General features: G+C 43.2%; 1 protein-coding gene across 1 annotated transcript in view; it reads right to left on the bottom strand.

The window, feature by feature from the left end:
- Nucleotides 1–8,484, bottom strand: part of RGL1 (ral guanine nucleotide dissociation stimulator like 1) — a 53,906-nt gene extending 45,422 nt beyond the window's left edge. Inside the window, exons 1-2 of the mRNA XM_053950484.1 lie at nt 8,386–8,484; nt 7,518–7,628 (exon numbers count right to left, since the gene is read on the bottom strand). Of these exons, the coding sequence (XP_053806459.1) occupies nt 7,518–7,628; nt 8,386–8,412 (138 nt within the window). The 5' untranslated portion in view covers nt 8,413–8,484. The remainder of the gene's footprint in view (nt 1–7,517; nt 7,629–8,385) is intronic.
- Between the last annotated feature and the right edge of the window lie 7,114 nt (nt 8,485–15,598).

The raw sequence follows: 15,598 nt of genomic DNA, 5'->3' as shown, positions 1-15,598 counted from the left end.
CCACATGTGAAGAAGATATCCATGTGATAACAGTATGAAGCCACTAAATAAATATTACCATGCAGTTCTGACAGCTAATCCATCTCCCACGACTTTTTTTAATGGTTCAAACCCTTCAGCAGCCTCAAAACCCCAGCCTTTTTGAAGTCACATTGTCCCAGAAACACTTTTTCCCCCATCTCTTTTCCACTTCCCGATGAAAGGGGAATCTCCCAAACCCAGGCCACAGCACTGAGGCTGAATTTCAGTCCCTACTCAAATCCTACTCTTGTGCTGTGTTACATTACAACACCCAACATAGTCAACCTGAAGAAAACCTGCAACCATGCTTTGAAAGTTATTTGGGTGAAAGGTGCTGTAAGAATGCAAGACCATTATCACTTGGATGTTTCTGCTTTCCTTGCAGTCCCTAAATTGTCCCCTGTTGGTGGCATGGTGCTAAACTGAAGTATAGTATTCAGACATTAGCATGAGTTCAGTTTGGTCCAAGGTAAAAGGATTTCCATAAACAGTAAATGGATTTCCATATCCAAAACACAGAATTCCTCACTATGGCTTTTAAACTTCCTTTAAATATTAAAAAAAAAAAATTAAAATGAAACACATATTCTCATAGTCAATAAAATGCTTATTTCATAAGGTGTAAAAACTTAACACAGACTCTATAGTTGAGCCCTACATGCTAGTGTACCACCCAGGAAGAATTACAAGTCATTTCTGAAGAGCTTGTATGGCCACTGAACATAGTGCTTTTTGGGGTGAATCAAGGGCAAAAGTACTTTTGGGAGACTGCAGGAGCAAACCATGACACCTTCCCAGAGACAACTGCTGGTGAGCAGGAATGAGGTTCCAATTCCTTTTAGGAATCATCTTTCACAATCTCTGATACTATCTTAATGTGGTATTAACACTAAGACATCACACACCTTTTGCCCCTGCTTTACAAGCCACTATACAGTGACTACACAAAGGCACGGAAGAGCAGGATCCACACCAAGTTGGCATTTATTTACCCCTGTTACACAAAATAACTCTGTTTTCTCCAAGGGGCTAAGCCATGATCTGACTACTTTGTGCTGGCTTATTCATGCAGGTGCACCCCTTTACAGTGCTGGCTAAAGGAAATTATATATTTAAAGAACAGCAGTAGCAGAAGATGCAAGTTCAAAGCATGCATTTAGACACATTTTTAATTAGCTTTACCAAGGTTAAATTTAAATCCAAGTGTGACTAACATACTTGAAATGCTTCAGCCTGTTCCTTAAATGAAGGCATCAAAACCCAAACAGTGAAACTAATGGTTTCTCCAGGGCTGTTCTCTGTACAACACCTCAGTCCAGTTCATGTGCTGCATCTCACAGGCTTTCCGATGACACATAGCCACATTCCTTGCCAACTCTTCCTTAACCCAACAAGTGACCTACATCTAGCATTCAGAAAGAAAGTGCCAGTTCCTTTGCAGAGCAAGCAAAATTTGGGGCTTATTCCTTTCACTTACAGCTTCTTAAAAAAAGCAAGCAAGATAACACTTAGTGATGTCAGCAGCAAGACAGTTAAGGCACTGGAATTTAGGGAGAACCTGCAGCATCCAAATAGCAGAGTTTAAAAAAACAGTCATCCTGGCTGTCAGAGGAATTCCCAGGGGAAAGCAATTACAGCACAGGATGTCATTCTAACCCTGCATGTCACAGGTAAATGCCAAGGGCAAGTTTTGTCCATGAACAGGCTGGCTGGGAGATATCCAAAATGCAGAGACACACAACGAGTGCAGCAACAGAACAGTCTCCAGCAGCTTTACTCAAGAGGCTCCCTTAACCCTTGTTATTCCACTTAATATGAGAATCCTTAGCAAGAGGTGCCCCTGCACAGCCCCAGCAAGGGAGGCTGCTCCTGTCTCTCCCCAGTTCCTCGTGGCTGTGCCAGGGTATCCCAGCCCTAATGCAGCCTTCGTAACACCACAGGATTAAAGCACTGTCACGCTTTGGCAGCTTGGAGTGGGAGGTTTTACACTCAACTGAGAGCATAACACTGTGCTACAAAGCCAGTCACCCTTCTAATTATGCACTGTGGATTTGGAACTGGCAAAGTAATGGACAGTAATCTTTCAGGCTTCCTTTTTAGAACTCTTAATGGGCTCAGTTTCCATTTTTGAGTGCCTGTTGCACACACAGCCTCTATTAACCAGATGATGACTGTATCCAAGACTGCTACTGAGGATATCCCTGGAACCTAAACCAGGAAGCAAGGAGAAAAATATTCCATGAGAAGTTATTAATAAGGGCTATGAATGGTACCATGGTACTAGTATGCCCACAAGTGAAGGAAGGACAGGAGGAAAGAGCCTATTCCAAACCAAAACACAAGCTGAGTGAGATGCCAAAGCTTTCTTTTGGATAACTGAGTACCTGTCTATAGGTAAAATCATTCCGTTCCCTCAGAATACACTACTTTGTGGGTCTGCAGCACCCAACAGGCATCTTCTCCCAAGCAAAACCAGTATGAGCACATCCCATCTTTCTTCCTTCTCCAAGGCAGCTCCTCGGAGACTGGAGTGGACAATAGCACAGCTCAGTTTCTGCAGGAAGCCTGTCAGCTCCTTGGGAGCTGCTTTTCTGCTTCTGCCAAATACATGGCCAGAACTACACCCTGGCCTTGGTCTGGGCAGTCAGGACAGGCTGAGGGAACCTGATTTAGCAGAGGGAGTCTGCTTTAGCCAAAAGCGACCAACACATGCTCTAAATCAAGAGACAAAACAGCAAGCTGCAGCAAGGACAGTGATCAGCCAAGCCTGCTGCTTCCAAAGGAAACTGCACTTGACCAGAACATCTGGGATCTAAGGGTAAGATGAAAAAGAAAGAGCTGGCTCAGAAGGGCACATGAGAGGGCAGGAGCAGGCTCAGAGAAAATGTGAGGTTTTACTTCTTCCTAAATGTTGATGATTCCAGGCACCACTTAAATCTCAACCCACAGTTAGGAGGTCTGTGCTGGAAAGAAAGAAATCCAGACTAAAGCTTCTTTTCTGACATATTGATCAAGTCAGAGAGATGGTTGTGTCCCAGGTCCCAACTGGGATACATATTAGTTAGCCACAAGTTTTTGCAATGTTTTTCTGTCTGAACTCTCCAGCACAAGCTTCCTGCCAATGTATGTGACTGTGGATGTGTTTAGAAGCCAAACTTGTGGTCACATGCAGTTTTCAGTGCAAGGCAATCACTCACACTAAAAAAAAAAAAAAAAAAAAATTAAAATGTCTTTCTAAAACACCACAAAATTTCCCAAAAAGGTAATTATCAAACAATAGCAGTGCTAAGAATACACACAAATATTAAGTGATAGATTTGCTACTTTTCAACTCTTCCCTCTTTTAGCATTTTAAGGTTCTGAAAAGCACCCTTCTAACAGCAGTTCATTGACACTTTTGGAAGAACATGTTCTGCTATACACCCAGCATTATAATATTAAAGACACTTTAAGACAAGTTATGTTTTGCAACCATCTCTGCCTGAACAAACCCCAGAGCAAGAAGTTCAGCTGTAGCCAAAAAGAGAAAGCAAAAAGTGAAAACCAAGTTTCTAAAATCTCCTCTAGATGTGTAATCCATGCCAGGCAGCCTGGCCATATGTGAGCAGACTATTTATCTGTTATCTGGATATTTAAGACTCAAGGAAGAGGAGTCCTTGTCATCCACCAGTAAAGCAAGAAACTTGATGGCCAGGATGGACCCTGAAAGCTCAGCAATCATCTAGGTGTGGAGAATCAGCACTGAGGCTTGGGGAACTCCAGTTCCTGGCTGCATGTCCTGTGACCTGCCCCACTAAATACTCACACACTGTAGGTCTCTTCCTCACTCCTTCCCAGATGAAGGACTCTGATAGGAAAGACATTTGCAGGTATTCAGGGGCTCATTCCTCACTGTTCCCTCCTCTCCCAGGGCTGGTCCATCCCTCCCTAACTCCTGCAAGGGGGAGATAAAGCATTCCAGCTGCTTACCACGGGGCTCCACAACAGTCACTTCACAGCATTTCAAAACCTCGTTTGCTTTTGTTTTAGTAATCTTGCCCACCTGCCCACACCACACCCATGCCTCTGTTCTTCCTGCACCACTCTCCCCCCCATCTCTCCACATACTTGTCGACCCTCTGCTTTTTCCCTTCTCTTCAGCTGTTTACTGTTTCCCATAGACCACTGGCTGGAGTTCACCTCCCCTTGCCATTCACACCGTCAGCACGTTGCTCCTGGCCACAAAAATTCAGGTATGTAGCGGCTGATCTACTCTTACATCCACTCTTTGGCTGTCCTTACCCAGTTCTGGCTACAGTATGACCCAGCTTGTCTCTGTGTACCTGGCTGTCAGTTCAAGACCAAAGCTCCCCCGAACATTTGTCTCTTATGCTTTGGTGCCTGTTCTTCACGGACAACAGCACCATCCTCTTGGACATCCAGCCTCAGAGGGAAGCTGAATCCCATTTTTCAGGTTCTTTCTGAAAATACCGTTTTAAAACACAATATTGTCTTTCTAACGACATCATTCAAATACCTTGCTGCGCTCCCAAACCTTCCCTTCCACTTACCAATATGCCTTTTTTCTAGCCTGACATAATGCCATTCAAATTGATGATTGTCCACCCCAAATCCTCCTCTTCCCCTCTTCTAAGTGTGTGCCATCCATATGTATAAATCTCTACTTCTCCATCCTTTTCTCTCACAAAGATGTCAGGCCATGTACCTCAGTTTCCATGGCTTTTGTAGCTTGTTCCTCTCTCTCTCCAGGATCCTGGAGACACCAAAACCCACTCTTTTCAAAAAAACTGCGTTCCTGCTTTCTCTGGTTGGATCCATTGTGTTTGGGAAGGATTCTCACTCAGTGTTTCTAGAAAGTACACAACTTTTGAAGCTGTGATACCAATCATCAGCTAAGATGTATGTACAGACAATCCTCTCTAAATATCACATCTGCACGTTCTTTTAAGTCAAAACAGTGCTTTTGTGCAGCATCTCTCACAATACTGAGCTCCCACTACAGCATTTAATATTCCCTAATGCTCTAGTGCTCAAAGTCTTAAGCTTCACTAAATATTTAGTGACTAAGTATGTGGTGACAAAAGCAGTGGCTATTATTGGCATCCTTTGATGTCCAATATTAAATTTAAAGCTAAGAAATTCAGTGATTATCCAAAAGCTTCACACTTCTGAAAGTTTCGGAACCACTGATGCCTGCTTAAGTCACAGCCTGTTTCTCTTTTACTTTTGTTAGTTGTAGAAGTTTGAAACACAAGGAAGGCATTTCTGTATTTCAATAGGCAAGTGTTTATGGTGCTTTAGTTGGAATCTTATAATTGGCCTTTAAACAATCCATTCTCTCATTTAGTGACCCTGGATAGGTTCTTGGGATGGAGAATTTTAAGGAAGATTTATTAGACTTGACCTGCCACAAGAAGCTCAGTGCTTCAGAAGGGGTCATATTGCTAAGTGGACTTTTACAGGGCACAAACTGACACTGAGAAAACATTTTTTAAAAAGTAAATCCAGGCATGCATATGATCAATAAGTGAGTTATTATGTTTGTTAGTGTGAAGGCTCAATACTTGCTGATGTACAAATAGGTTTTGACCTTGAGTCTTCAACCTAAACCTGACTTAGAGCACCATCAAAAGAATTAAGACAAACATTGCTAAATCCAACACCTTGTTAATTTAGTGCTAATGAGTTTCAAAGCATAGAAAAAAAATCATAAACCCTTATAAACTCTAGATTAAAAAAAAAAAAAAAAGTCACCTGATGAGAGTTCTAAAAGAGACAATTTGGCTCTTCAAAGCCAAACTGCTGGGGGCAGGGATGGCTGTTCATAAATAATGCTCTGAGTTAGAGGCTATTTATTGATTTCAGGACCACAAAAAAAGCCATTAATAAAACAAGATCACAAGAAGAGCTTAAAATACTTTATGTTCTGAAGACCTTAAGGGAAAAAAACAGCCCATATGTTCCAAAATATTTTAAAATAATATACCTAAGATTTGGGGTTTTTTTCTCATGAAAGAGGCCAGACTGAAAGTCAAAGTCTCAGATTTATGCCCGGAACAGGTGTGGATTTCTGACACATTGTCTCCTTCCCCACAAACATTCTGACCTCAAAAAACCAACAGCAGCCCCAGGAACCTGACAGTCACTGCCCTGACCTTGCAGTCCCTGGTCCTCCTGTTGGGATGGGCAGCATCAGCTGTGGCGCTGACCACAGGAATATTCATGCTCTCTTCCTCTGAGAACAGGACCAAGGCCTGGCAAACCCCTTCTATTACAAGGAACAACACAGCTCAAGCAGCAAACAAAATTCTACTTTTCTAAACTATGTTTATGGGCCACAGACACACTCTAAATTATTTTCACCTCTTACACAAAACCAGCTGGGAAAGTTGCAGGAGCTCAAATACACTTGGTAGTATTTTTCCGGGTAAAAACAGGAGGCAGAAATAGGAAATCTGCCACTCAAAGGAAGTAGATTCAAAATTATCTGTTCTGATTAGTACTCTGTGTACTTCTTGGAAACAGGGGAAGGGGAGATTCTAAGCACTATCTGTATGTAGGACAGAATTTGCTTATTTCTCCTGACTGGTTTCAGCTCTGCTGTATTGCTTCATGTCACAGGAGCTTCTCAGGAAAATGACTGGATATAAATCTCAGGGCAGCTTTAAAAGCCTTTAAAATACCAACATGGATACTACATCAAGCCAACTTCTTCTATTACTGCCTTTGATCCCAAAGGAAAAAAAAAAAAAAACATAACAAAATACTATGAAAGTTACAGGCATCTCCTGCAGACCTGGCCCCAGCTGCACTGATTCCAGTGAAGTGAGGACATTTTTTATCAGCTGGGGACTTGGCTTGATAAAGGTGAAGGCACTCAGCAGCATGTCAAATCAACTGTGTCCATTTAAGCTCATTTTACTTACCATTAAAGCCTCCATGCTTTGAGAAACAGTAGAGAGCTGTAATTCTTGCAGAAATGCAATTAATTTCTCATCTGGCTAAGAAAGCAATACAGAAATAAGACCCAAACCAATATTCCCTTAAGTTCAAAGGAAGTTCTGCTGACTTTGAGGGACCTTCACCAGTCAAAACAACATAACTATTTGTTTGGAGACCTGAGATAGGTTCCTAACAGCAGAAATGAGCCATAGTCCAGTCTGAAATAACTGTTAAATGTTCAGCTTCTCGGGCCATAAACTAAGATCCTTATTTCTGCACTAAGAATCACCTGATACAGGGCAACAGCTGGTCAAATTGTTTTTACAGGTCAAAAAAGAGGAAGAGTCAACACAAGGAGAGTGTTATTTCAGATGACCCAGGCAGACTAGTTCAATGTTTGGTTTGTTGTTTTTTGTTCTTTTTCTTTTTAATAATGAGAGCAGTCACTGCTGGAAGTTAATATTGTAACAATTCCTGTGGAATTCAGCTCCCTGGAGACGGCTCCGAAGTCCATGAGCAGCCCCCTCCAACACCTCCGTGCTAACCTCACTTACCCCCAGCCACCTTGCTCCTTTGTTGGCAGCCTGCTGAATCTGCACTTTTTTAAGGGTGACATTGTAGACAGCTCCGTCTTCTACCTCTTCACCCCCATCCTGAAATGTGGTCTGCCAGGAAAAGGAGAAAGAAAAACAAGATGAAAAGGAACGTTTTCCCCCTTCTGCTGACCACAATCAGTCCCAGGTGCTCTCCTGCTCCAGGCAGAGCAGAGGAGATGGGCAGCACAAAGTAAACACAACAATCAGAGCAATCCAGGATACCCTTAGGTTGAGGGAACACTGGAGATATTCTTGGCAAGCTGTCCTTTCCTGTGGTATCGAGGTACCCTGACTTTCCATTTAACTGTTTTTCCCAGACTAGCACATATTTTAAATAGCTGCAAAAAGTCTTCTAAGGAAAGAGTTTGGTTTTGATTAGCAGTCGTCTCTTTCCTCCCTCCTTTTCTACAGCAATTAATCTCTTTGGCCTTTCATTTGGGGAAGAATTCGCACTTTTAAAACTGCTGAATTACTTCGGCAGACAGCCTTGAGCCTTTGAAGCTACAGAGCATTTAAAACACAGCGACATTTTCATTCTCTTGAGAAGAAGGGATCTGAAGCGCTTGCGATTTGCTCTTCCAAAAACCTATTATTTCAAGAACAAGAAAAAAAAACCAAGCAGCTTTAGAGCCGGGGGAAAGCGGAGGGAGGGGGCACAGCATATCGCGGTACCAGGCACAGCATCGGCGGCATCGGACACGACACCCCTGGCGCAGCATCGCCGGCACCGGGCACGGCACCGCTGGCACTGAGCATCGCCGGGCAGCGGGACCCGCGGCAGGGCACGGCACGGCACGGCAGGGCAGGGGACGGCACGGCCGGTTACCATTTTCGCTCTCCACAGCAGTTTCATCCTCGGTGCCTTGCCGGGCGCCTGGCCGGACGCGCCGCGCTGCGCTTCGCCCGCGGGCCGGGCCGAGCCGAGCCGAGCGGCCCCTGCGCTGCGCGGGAGGGCCGGGCCGGGCCGGGCCGGGGGAGGGACGGACGGACGGACGGACAGGGGGAGGCGGCCGCGCCTGGCGCCGCCTCGGCCCGGCCCGCGGAGGGTTTCCTGTTGATGGCCCCGCTCGGAGCGGCCGGCCCGGCCGTGCCCGCGCTGCCCCGGCAGTCCCCGCTCCGCTCCGCGGGCGGCGGGCGCGTCCTGCCCGGCTCCCAGGGAAGCGCCTCCTCCTCATCTCCCTTCTCTTCCCCTCCTTCCCTTCCCTCCCCTCTCTCCTCTGCCGGTGCCGGGGCAGGGCGCAGGGGAGCAGGGGCGACCGCGGGTCAGGTGTCCGGGCTGCCGTAAGGAAGGAATTTAAAGCTATGCTTAACTTTAAAAACTTACTTCTGCCACTTGGGAAGTAAGGAAATTAAAGGTTTTAGTAAGCCCTGCCCGGCAATCGCCGACACTGTCTTCACTTTTACTCTATATCGCTCACAAAGAAGCACCCATGAGCTCCTCTGTGGATGCTCTAGCTGTAGGCACCTGCGTGCTGACACGACCATCTCAAGACACCCTAAAAACCCCACAAACTTCGTTGCCTCCTGAGCTGTCTTTAATTACCTGCTTTTTGGGACTTAAAATAGGGATGATTCAAGTGCACAAATTCCCGTGCAAGGCAACGAAAGTTCCAAGACTTGAAACAGAGCTCAGACTTGCCAAAGCCCCACACTAACCTCCAGCGTGTTCCTGGTTTTATTTCCACCAGTGTTAGAACCTGAGGAGCATCACAGGCTTGGGGGCTGTCAGCACTTCTACCTCTTTAACACGAGAAACCATACGGAAGCCAGGAACATTATTTTCAGCTATGAAACCAAGAGTGAGCTGCGTGGTCACAGGTGCCCTGATCTGGTGATTTGCCAGGCTGTGCTTTTAGTTTACATGTGTGAACGTGGTCAGGAATAAACAGACATCAATAACCTGACTCACATGTACTGCACCTACAAAGTGAAGTGTGGATTTCCCAGAGTTCTGTGGCTTCTCCTGTAAAACTGCAGAGAGCATTCTGAATGCTTTAGATTTTGCAAACTGCTCTTCCACCTCGTAATTTTAATGTGCAGAAAGCAGAGTGTGCATTGAACCCCACGTGGCCAGCCCAGCAGGTGTGTGAGTACCTGCAGAGCAAATTGCCATTGAACAGGACTAGCATACCAGCATATGCAAATGCATATCTAGCCACAAGAAATACAACTCCAAAGCCAAAAAATTACTCTGAAATAAAAGCTTTTTTGTGCAATGATGTCCTGGTGCCACAGTACATGCATTACCATCGCTTTGGGTGGCAGTCACAAAGCAATGGCACTTACTCTGTTTCTTTACAAAAAAGAAAATGGCAGTGAGTTAATACAGTGGGAAGGAGCTCCTATATTTGGTTCAATTTAGCTTCTCTTGAATCACATGTTTTGGACTGGATCCCTACAGAACACTTTATGGACAGACAAGCTCAGAACTGTCCATTCAAGGCAGAGCACAAGCCCTCTCAGAAATGATGTTCCTGAATCCTCTTGGCCACTGACAAGTGACAGAGAGAACCTCCATCGGGAAGGAGCAGCAGATGACATACAGTTTAGCAAGCAGCAGAAAGCTACCATTTTTATTCATAGGATTTGCCACTAGTCTTGCACAGAGTTAGATTTTCTTCGCAGATTATTTTTTGGGAGATACAGTGCCCAGACTTTAGAAGCATTGAATTGTTTAGATTGGAAACGATCTCTAAGATCACTGAGTCAAATCATGTCACAGTGAAAGGTTACAGAAGGGGCAGTAATCAAACATTCTATTGATAACTGTCTGCCTTGGGAAAAGGACATTTCAAGGCCCCTAAAAATCTGCCTTATATATGCAAAAACAGATTCTTTAATACTGGAAAAGAGAAAAAGCATATGTAACACTTAAAGTCCATTATATAGTGTACAACCACTTATTTGAGACCAAGAGACAGAGTCTGAATGCACAGGAAAACATGCACAGGAAGACCAACCAGGCTCTGATTAATCTAAAAGATGTTCTATAAAGATTTCAAGGACAGAAGGAAGTCTGAAAATGAGGAGGAAGAGTCTACAACTCAGTTTAGTAGAACTGCTGGTTTGCTCTTATAGCAGACTTTAATCACAAAACTGATCTACACCAATGAACCATGTGGTCAACACCGTGTTAAACATTTGGTTCTTTCCAAATCATGTTCACATGCAATAACTACATTCCTGCTATAATCAAGCCCTGTGCCTGCCCTTTTTACCAAAGCAGAATTATTTCTCTAATACATCTGAGCACGCATTCCCTCCCACTCGCAACCAGAGAGAAGCACAAATCCACTTGTGAATGCAACTTTACACTTCTCACAGTGAAACGTTATATAAGAAAATACTTTGAGGTCTGGAAAGCTCTCATTCTGCAGATCATTGACCACTTACAGCCCAACAAGAACTGGCCAACTGTCTACAGAGAAATAAGGTAGTGGCAGAGTGATGATTTTCCCCGGGTTTCAGCTGTTGCTACAGCTGGCACACAGACGCCTGCATGGGAAGACAAAGCACAAGATCTATAAAGCAGCTGGAAGTAAAGAGCAGCTCATCTGACTGCCCCTGCTCAGGGCCTGACAGGAGAAGAGGAGGAAACAGAAGTCAGAGATACCCGAATATGGAAAATATTTGGGAGAGCAAAGGAAAAGAAGAAAGCAACAAGGTGATGTAAGAATGTTCCCTGATAGCTTCTCCAGGAGAGAAAGAAATCACACAGCCTAAAAGGACAAAGCCATGTATCTGAGGTGTGCATGCAGCTCACTTCACTGAGCAAGGATGTTCCCTGGGAGATGGGAAAAAAGCCACAGCACTGTCTCTTTTTTAAGTTAAGCCATAGTTTCAAGAAGGTCTTTTCAATAGCAGCACCAGCTCAAGCCATTCCCCCTCCTTGGTGCTTGAGTTGGCCAGGAGCCAGAACTGGTTATGTGTTGGTTATACAAGACATTTCCTAGTAACCATGCCTTTGTAGTCAACATCTTTGTAGTTTTACATTTTTCTCCAAAGAAATGCCACCTTAAGGGCATTACCTAACTGTTAATTGAAAAAGAAAGTCCCATGAGACACTGTTCATTCCATAGGAGATACAAGAATCCATCATAAAGTCTGTCCAAAGAGACAGCCGTGCAATGGATGATGCCTTTGAAGTGAGTGCCTACAAAAGAAAATAAATACTGTTTCTATTAAGATTATCTCATTAATTGTTATTTTTCTGGTTTCTTTAAACCATATTTAGTTCTTAGTTCTTGCTTTCGGTTTATGGAACATACTCTCAATTTGATAACTAACATGTGCTGTGGCCTACAGTTCTGGAGATTGAAACAAAAAAAATCATATGCAGGTGAACCACAAAAACTAGATAATGCAGATACTATAGAAATTGAAACACCAATCAGTTTCATATTGTGTTTCTTTGACAGCCCACTCTGACATGTAGCTGGGCAGCAGAGAGCTTTCCACCATGGACACTACAGGAACTTCACTTGGGAGTGTTCCTTTACATTGTGCACACCCAAGTTCCAGCTTCCCACTCCATTACACAGTTAGTTTGTCATGGGCTGCTTTAGAGCTGCTTAATATTCAGTGCACTGCAATCTCCTGAAGGTCCTTTATGGCACAAAGCACCTCACAAGCACATATCTCACATTTCCATCAGCACGGGCAATGCTCTGCACGTGCTGCAAGCTGATGTAGAAGGGAGCAGAGGTGAGCCAGGTCTTCCATCTGCCTCATCTGGGATTAATAAATTTGGTTATATATATTCTTTAAATGACTGAGATGCATTATGATTACACATCAGCTGGGCAGAAAAGTTGTTAGAATCAAACATTGAATTTCAGTTACAAACTACTAACTAATCAAAGTGAACAAAATGCTACATTACACACTGTATGTCTGCTTTTTGACTGTCTGCAACCTTTGCAAGCCTCACTCCTATGCAAAAGGGAAAACACTGCTTCCCTTTCACTCTGAAAGATGTGACAATGCAGTTGCAGCTCAGTAAAGAACCAGACACACAAGACCATCATAATCTGTCTTCCTGGACACCAGAACTAAACAGAAGCCTTCAAGTAATTGCAAATATTAACCAGCTTCATTGTAAAACACCAGAGGAAATGCATCAGAGCTCCCATACATAAAACTAAATTAATGTTTCATAAGGCTGCATAATTAACTATGCTAAGTCAAAAAATTATGTACTTAAGGAAGCACATCCAGCCATCCCTGACCCTCTGATTTCACATGTGATTGCAATTAGATAGGCATGCACTGTTTCACAGGCTGTGCTGTCCAAAGAGACATAATCTCAGATCTGGGGGGCATATCTCCTGCAGGAACAGCGAGTCCCTGGACTCCCATTGGGAAAGCCTTCAAAGCAATCCTGTGTGTAACAGCAGGGGCACATCTCTGGGCAAGTGCACCCCTGCTGTGTGGTGGGGAGGAACAGCAGTGTGCTGTACTCCCTGAGCCTCTGCCTCCAGAGGAGTGCAAGCAGTGCCTGTGTGCCTCAGAGTCTGGGCTTAGCCCTATCTATCCCCACTCACCCACACCTTATCCCTACTCACTCTCTGGGCTCCTTAGAAATGATTTTTGAAGTCATTTAAAGTCACCCGAGGCTGCAGGTCCTAGAACTCTACTTTCAGTTCCACAGACCACAAAGCACCCAGAAACTTTTTGTAAACCATAGTGCTTTGAGAGGTCTCTTGTTCCCATTCTATACCCATGTGACCCTGCAGTGCAGAGCAATATCTTTCTCTAATTTTGTGCTGCAGTGCTCCTTAGTTGCTCACAGTAAATCCTCTCTGCACATTTCAGCAGCTTTGAAGGAAGAAACAACACCCTGGAGTGCATGCTGAGAACATTGTTTTCTGAGGCTCACAACTCAGTCAAATCAAAGCCAAAACTAAGGCACTTCATAGTTATGGCTATTTCAATGCCGAATTTTAGCCCACAGGCCTCAGCTACTCACACTGTAGAGCTGTTCAAAAGAAGGCAGCAAAAAGTCTTTATGGAGGGGAAAATTAGTTTTCCACTCTCCTCATATTCACAAATGGATGAAATGTTTTCACTCAAACTTTCCAAAAAGTTCACTTTTGAGCAGAGGCCAAGGGCTTTATTTGAACAATTTTAAAACTCTCTGCAAATAATAAATACTGAATCATATAAAAATGCACTGCTCAATTACAAATTTGACTGTGGGTAAGTCTCCTGACATCAATTCTATTGTCATGGGACCTGAATCAATCTCAGTGCTTATGCAGAACTAATAAAAATTATCCCTGCCTTCTCCAACAAAAAGTTATGGAAGGCTGAGAACAGAAGGCTAATATATCCAGCAATCATTTCATCTGTACAAGAACACAACAGTGCCATAACAGAACATACCAAAATGCCTAAGCCAAAATCTTCTTGTCATATATAAAATACATAAAATGGCTCTCATATTTTTAGTCAAAAGATTGTCTTCACTTTCAGATCTGATTGTTTCAGATCTCTTTTTTTTTGCACTTAAGTCAGGTTTAATAATTAAATTGGCCATTGCACAAACATGTATTGGGTTGATTTAGCACAATGCTGATTTTCCCTCATTGCTCTCTTAGGCTGATTCTCTACATAGGCTGATTCTCCATAAAAAGCTTCATACTTTCAATACATTTACAAATTTATCATTTATATTATTGGCTAGTTAGTACTCAATCCTCCCCCTCATTCCCAAATTACTTGCCATGGTTCCTGTTCTTTTTGAGCAAGCTTCAATTTCCAGAAAAAGAAATTTAACTATTTGATTAAATGTCTTCTCAAAACTTCCCTTCTGTTTCATTTTGCTTTGATTACAGATATACTGCTCATATGCCTTTTATGGCCCTGTTAGAGTATGTTTAAACAGGATAAATCTCTGTTGGCCATAAGGATCTTCATCTCCTAATTCTGGCACAGAGTCTTTTTCATTTTTCCCCTTAAAAGAGAAATATTTTCTCCTCTAGAAGCCTGTATCACTCTGGTATCCTTTAGTCCAAGCACTCTCCAGAAGACTCTGGGCTTATTAATTATATTGGAGTGTCTGCTATTTGGGATACTGGGAGTACTTCCCCTTCTGTCTGGGGCCCCCTGTCCCTCTGAGCAGACCTTTGCCAGTGAGCTTTGCATTTATATCTAACTAGTTCAAAGCCCAAGGACTTAGTCCCTCCCACCCATTGGGTTATAATCAGATGGCAGCATGTCTTAGGTTTGACTCACTCCCTTCATGCACACACTTAGTTTCCACAACAGGTAAATGAAGAGTTTGAATTTCAGTGCTGTTCCTACAAAAAATCCTAGTGCTTGCCTTTTCTTGACCTCTAAGATTAAAATAACAGGGATAAATTAATAATAAATCCTTATAATAGTTTATATTATTTGTTTTTTTAGTCTAAATGATCCTTATTAAATTTAAGAATTATGTCCCCTCTTTATTGTGGGACAGGTTTCAGGATACTCAGAAGTTCCTAGACCCCCATTTAAGGAGCCTGCTGAATGCCTGTCATATCAGAGAGATCTTCTGGATGCTGGAGATGGTTGCACACCATGGACAATTTTCTCAGCCAGATCTAAAACAAAGTCTCGTAAGCTTTTTACTGACTCAAATTTTTTCCCAGGCAACAGTAAGCTAGAGTTGTCATCATGTTTTCTCCTCTTCACTGGGCTAAAAGGGAAATAATTGAAGGGAAGCATCACTTCATCTTATCTACAGGTCTCTTGGTTTTTTTAATGCTACATTCAGTCTATCTGACTTCACCAAATCCTACAAAGATTGCATAGCCCTTCTATAGAGCCCAGGAGGCCCTATTAAATCAGACTCCTATTAAATCAGAAAGCTTCTCCACAGCTTTCTTTTGAGCAGGGAGGAGCCACAAACAAGAGAATTGTAAACAAATATGTAACAGATAACTCTAGAAATAGATATAGTGGTCCCTCTGCAACCACATAATGATTTTTCATCATACATGCTCCTCAAACAATTAAAATTTACTAACTACAGCAGCCTTGAACCCTGGAATCTC

This window comes from Vidua chalybeata, chromosome 9, assembly GCF_026979565.1.
Source record: "Vidua chalybeata isolate OUT-0048 chromosome 9, bVidCha1 merged haplotype, whole genome shotgun sequence".
In the NCBI taxonomy this organism is placed as follows: Eukaryota; Metazoa; Chordata; class Aves; order Passeriformes; family Viduidae; genus Vidua; species Vidua chalybeata.
The sequence above is the reverse complement of the archived record's forward strand: the minus strand, read 5'-3'. Positions and strand labels throughout refer to the sequence as shown.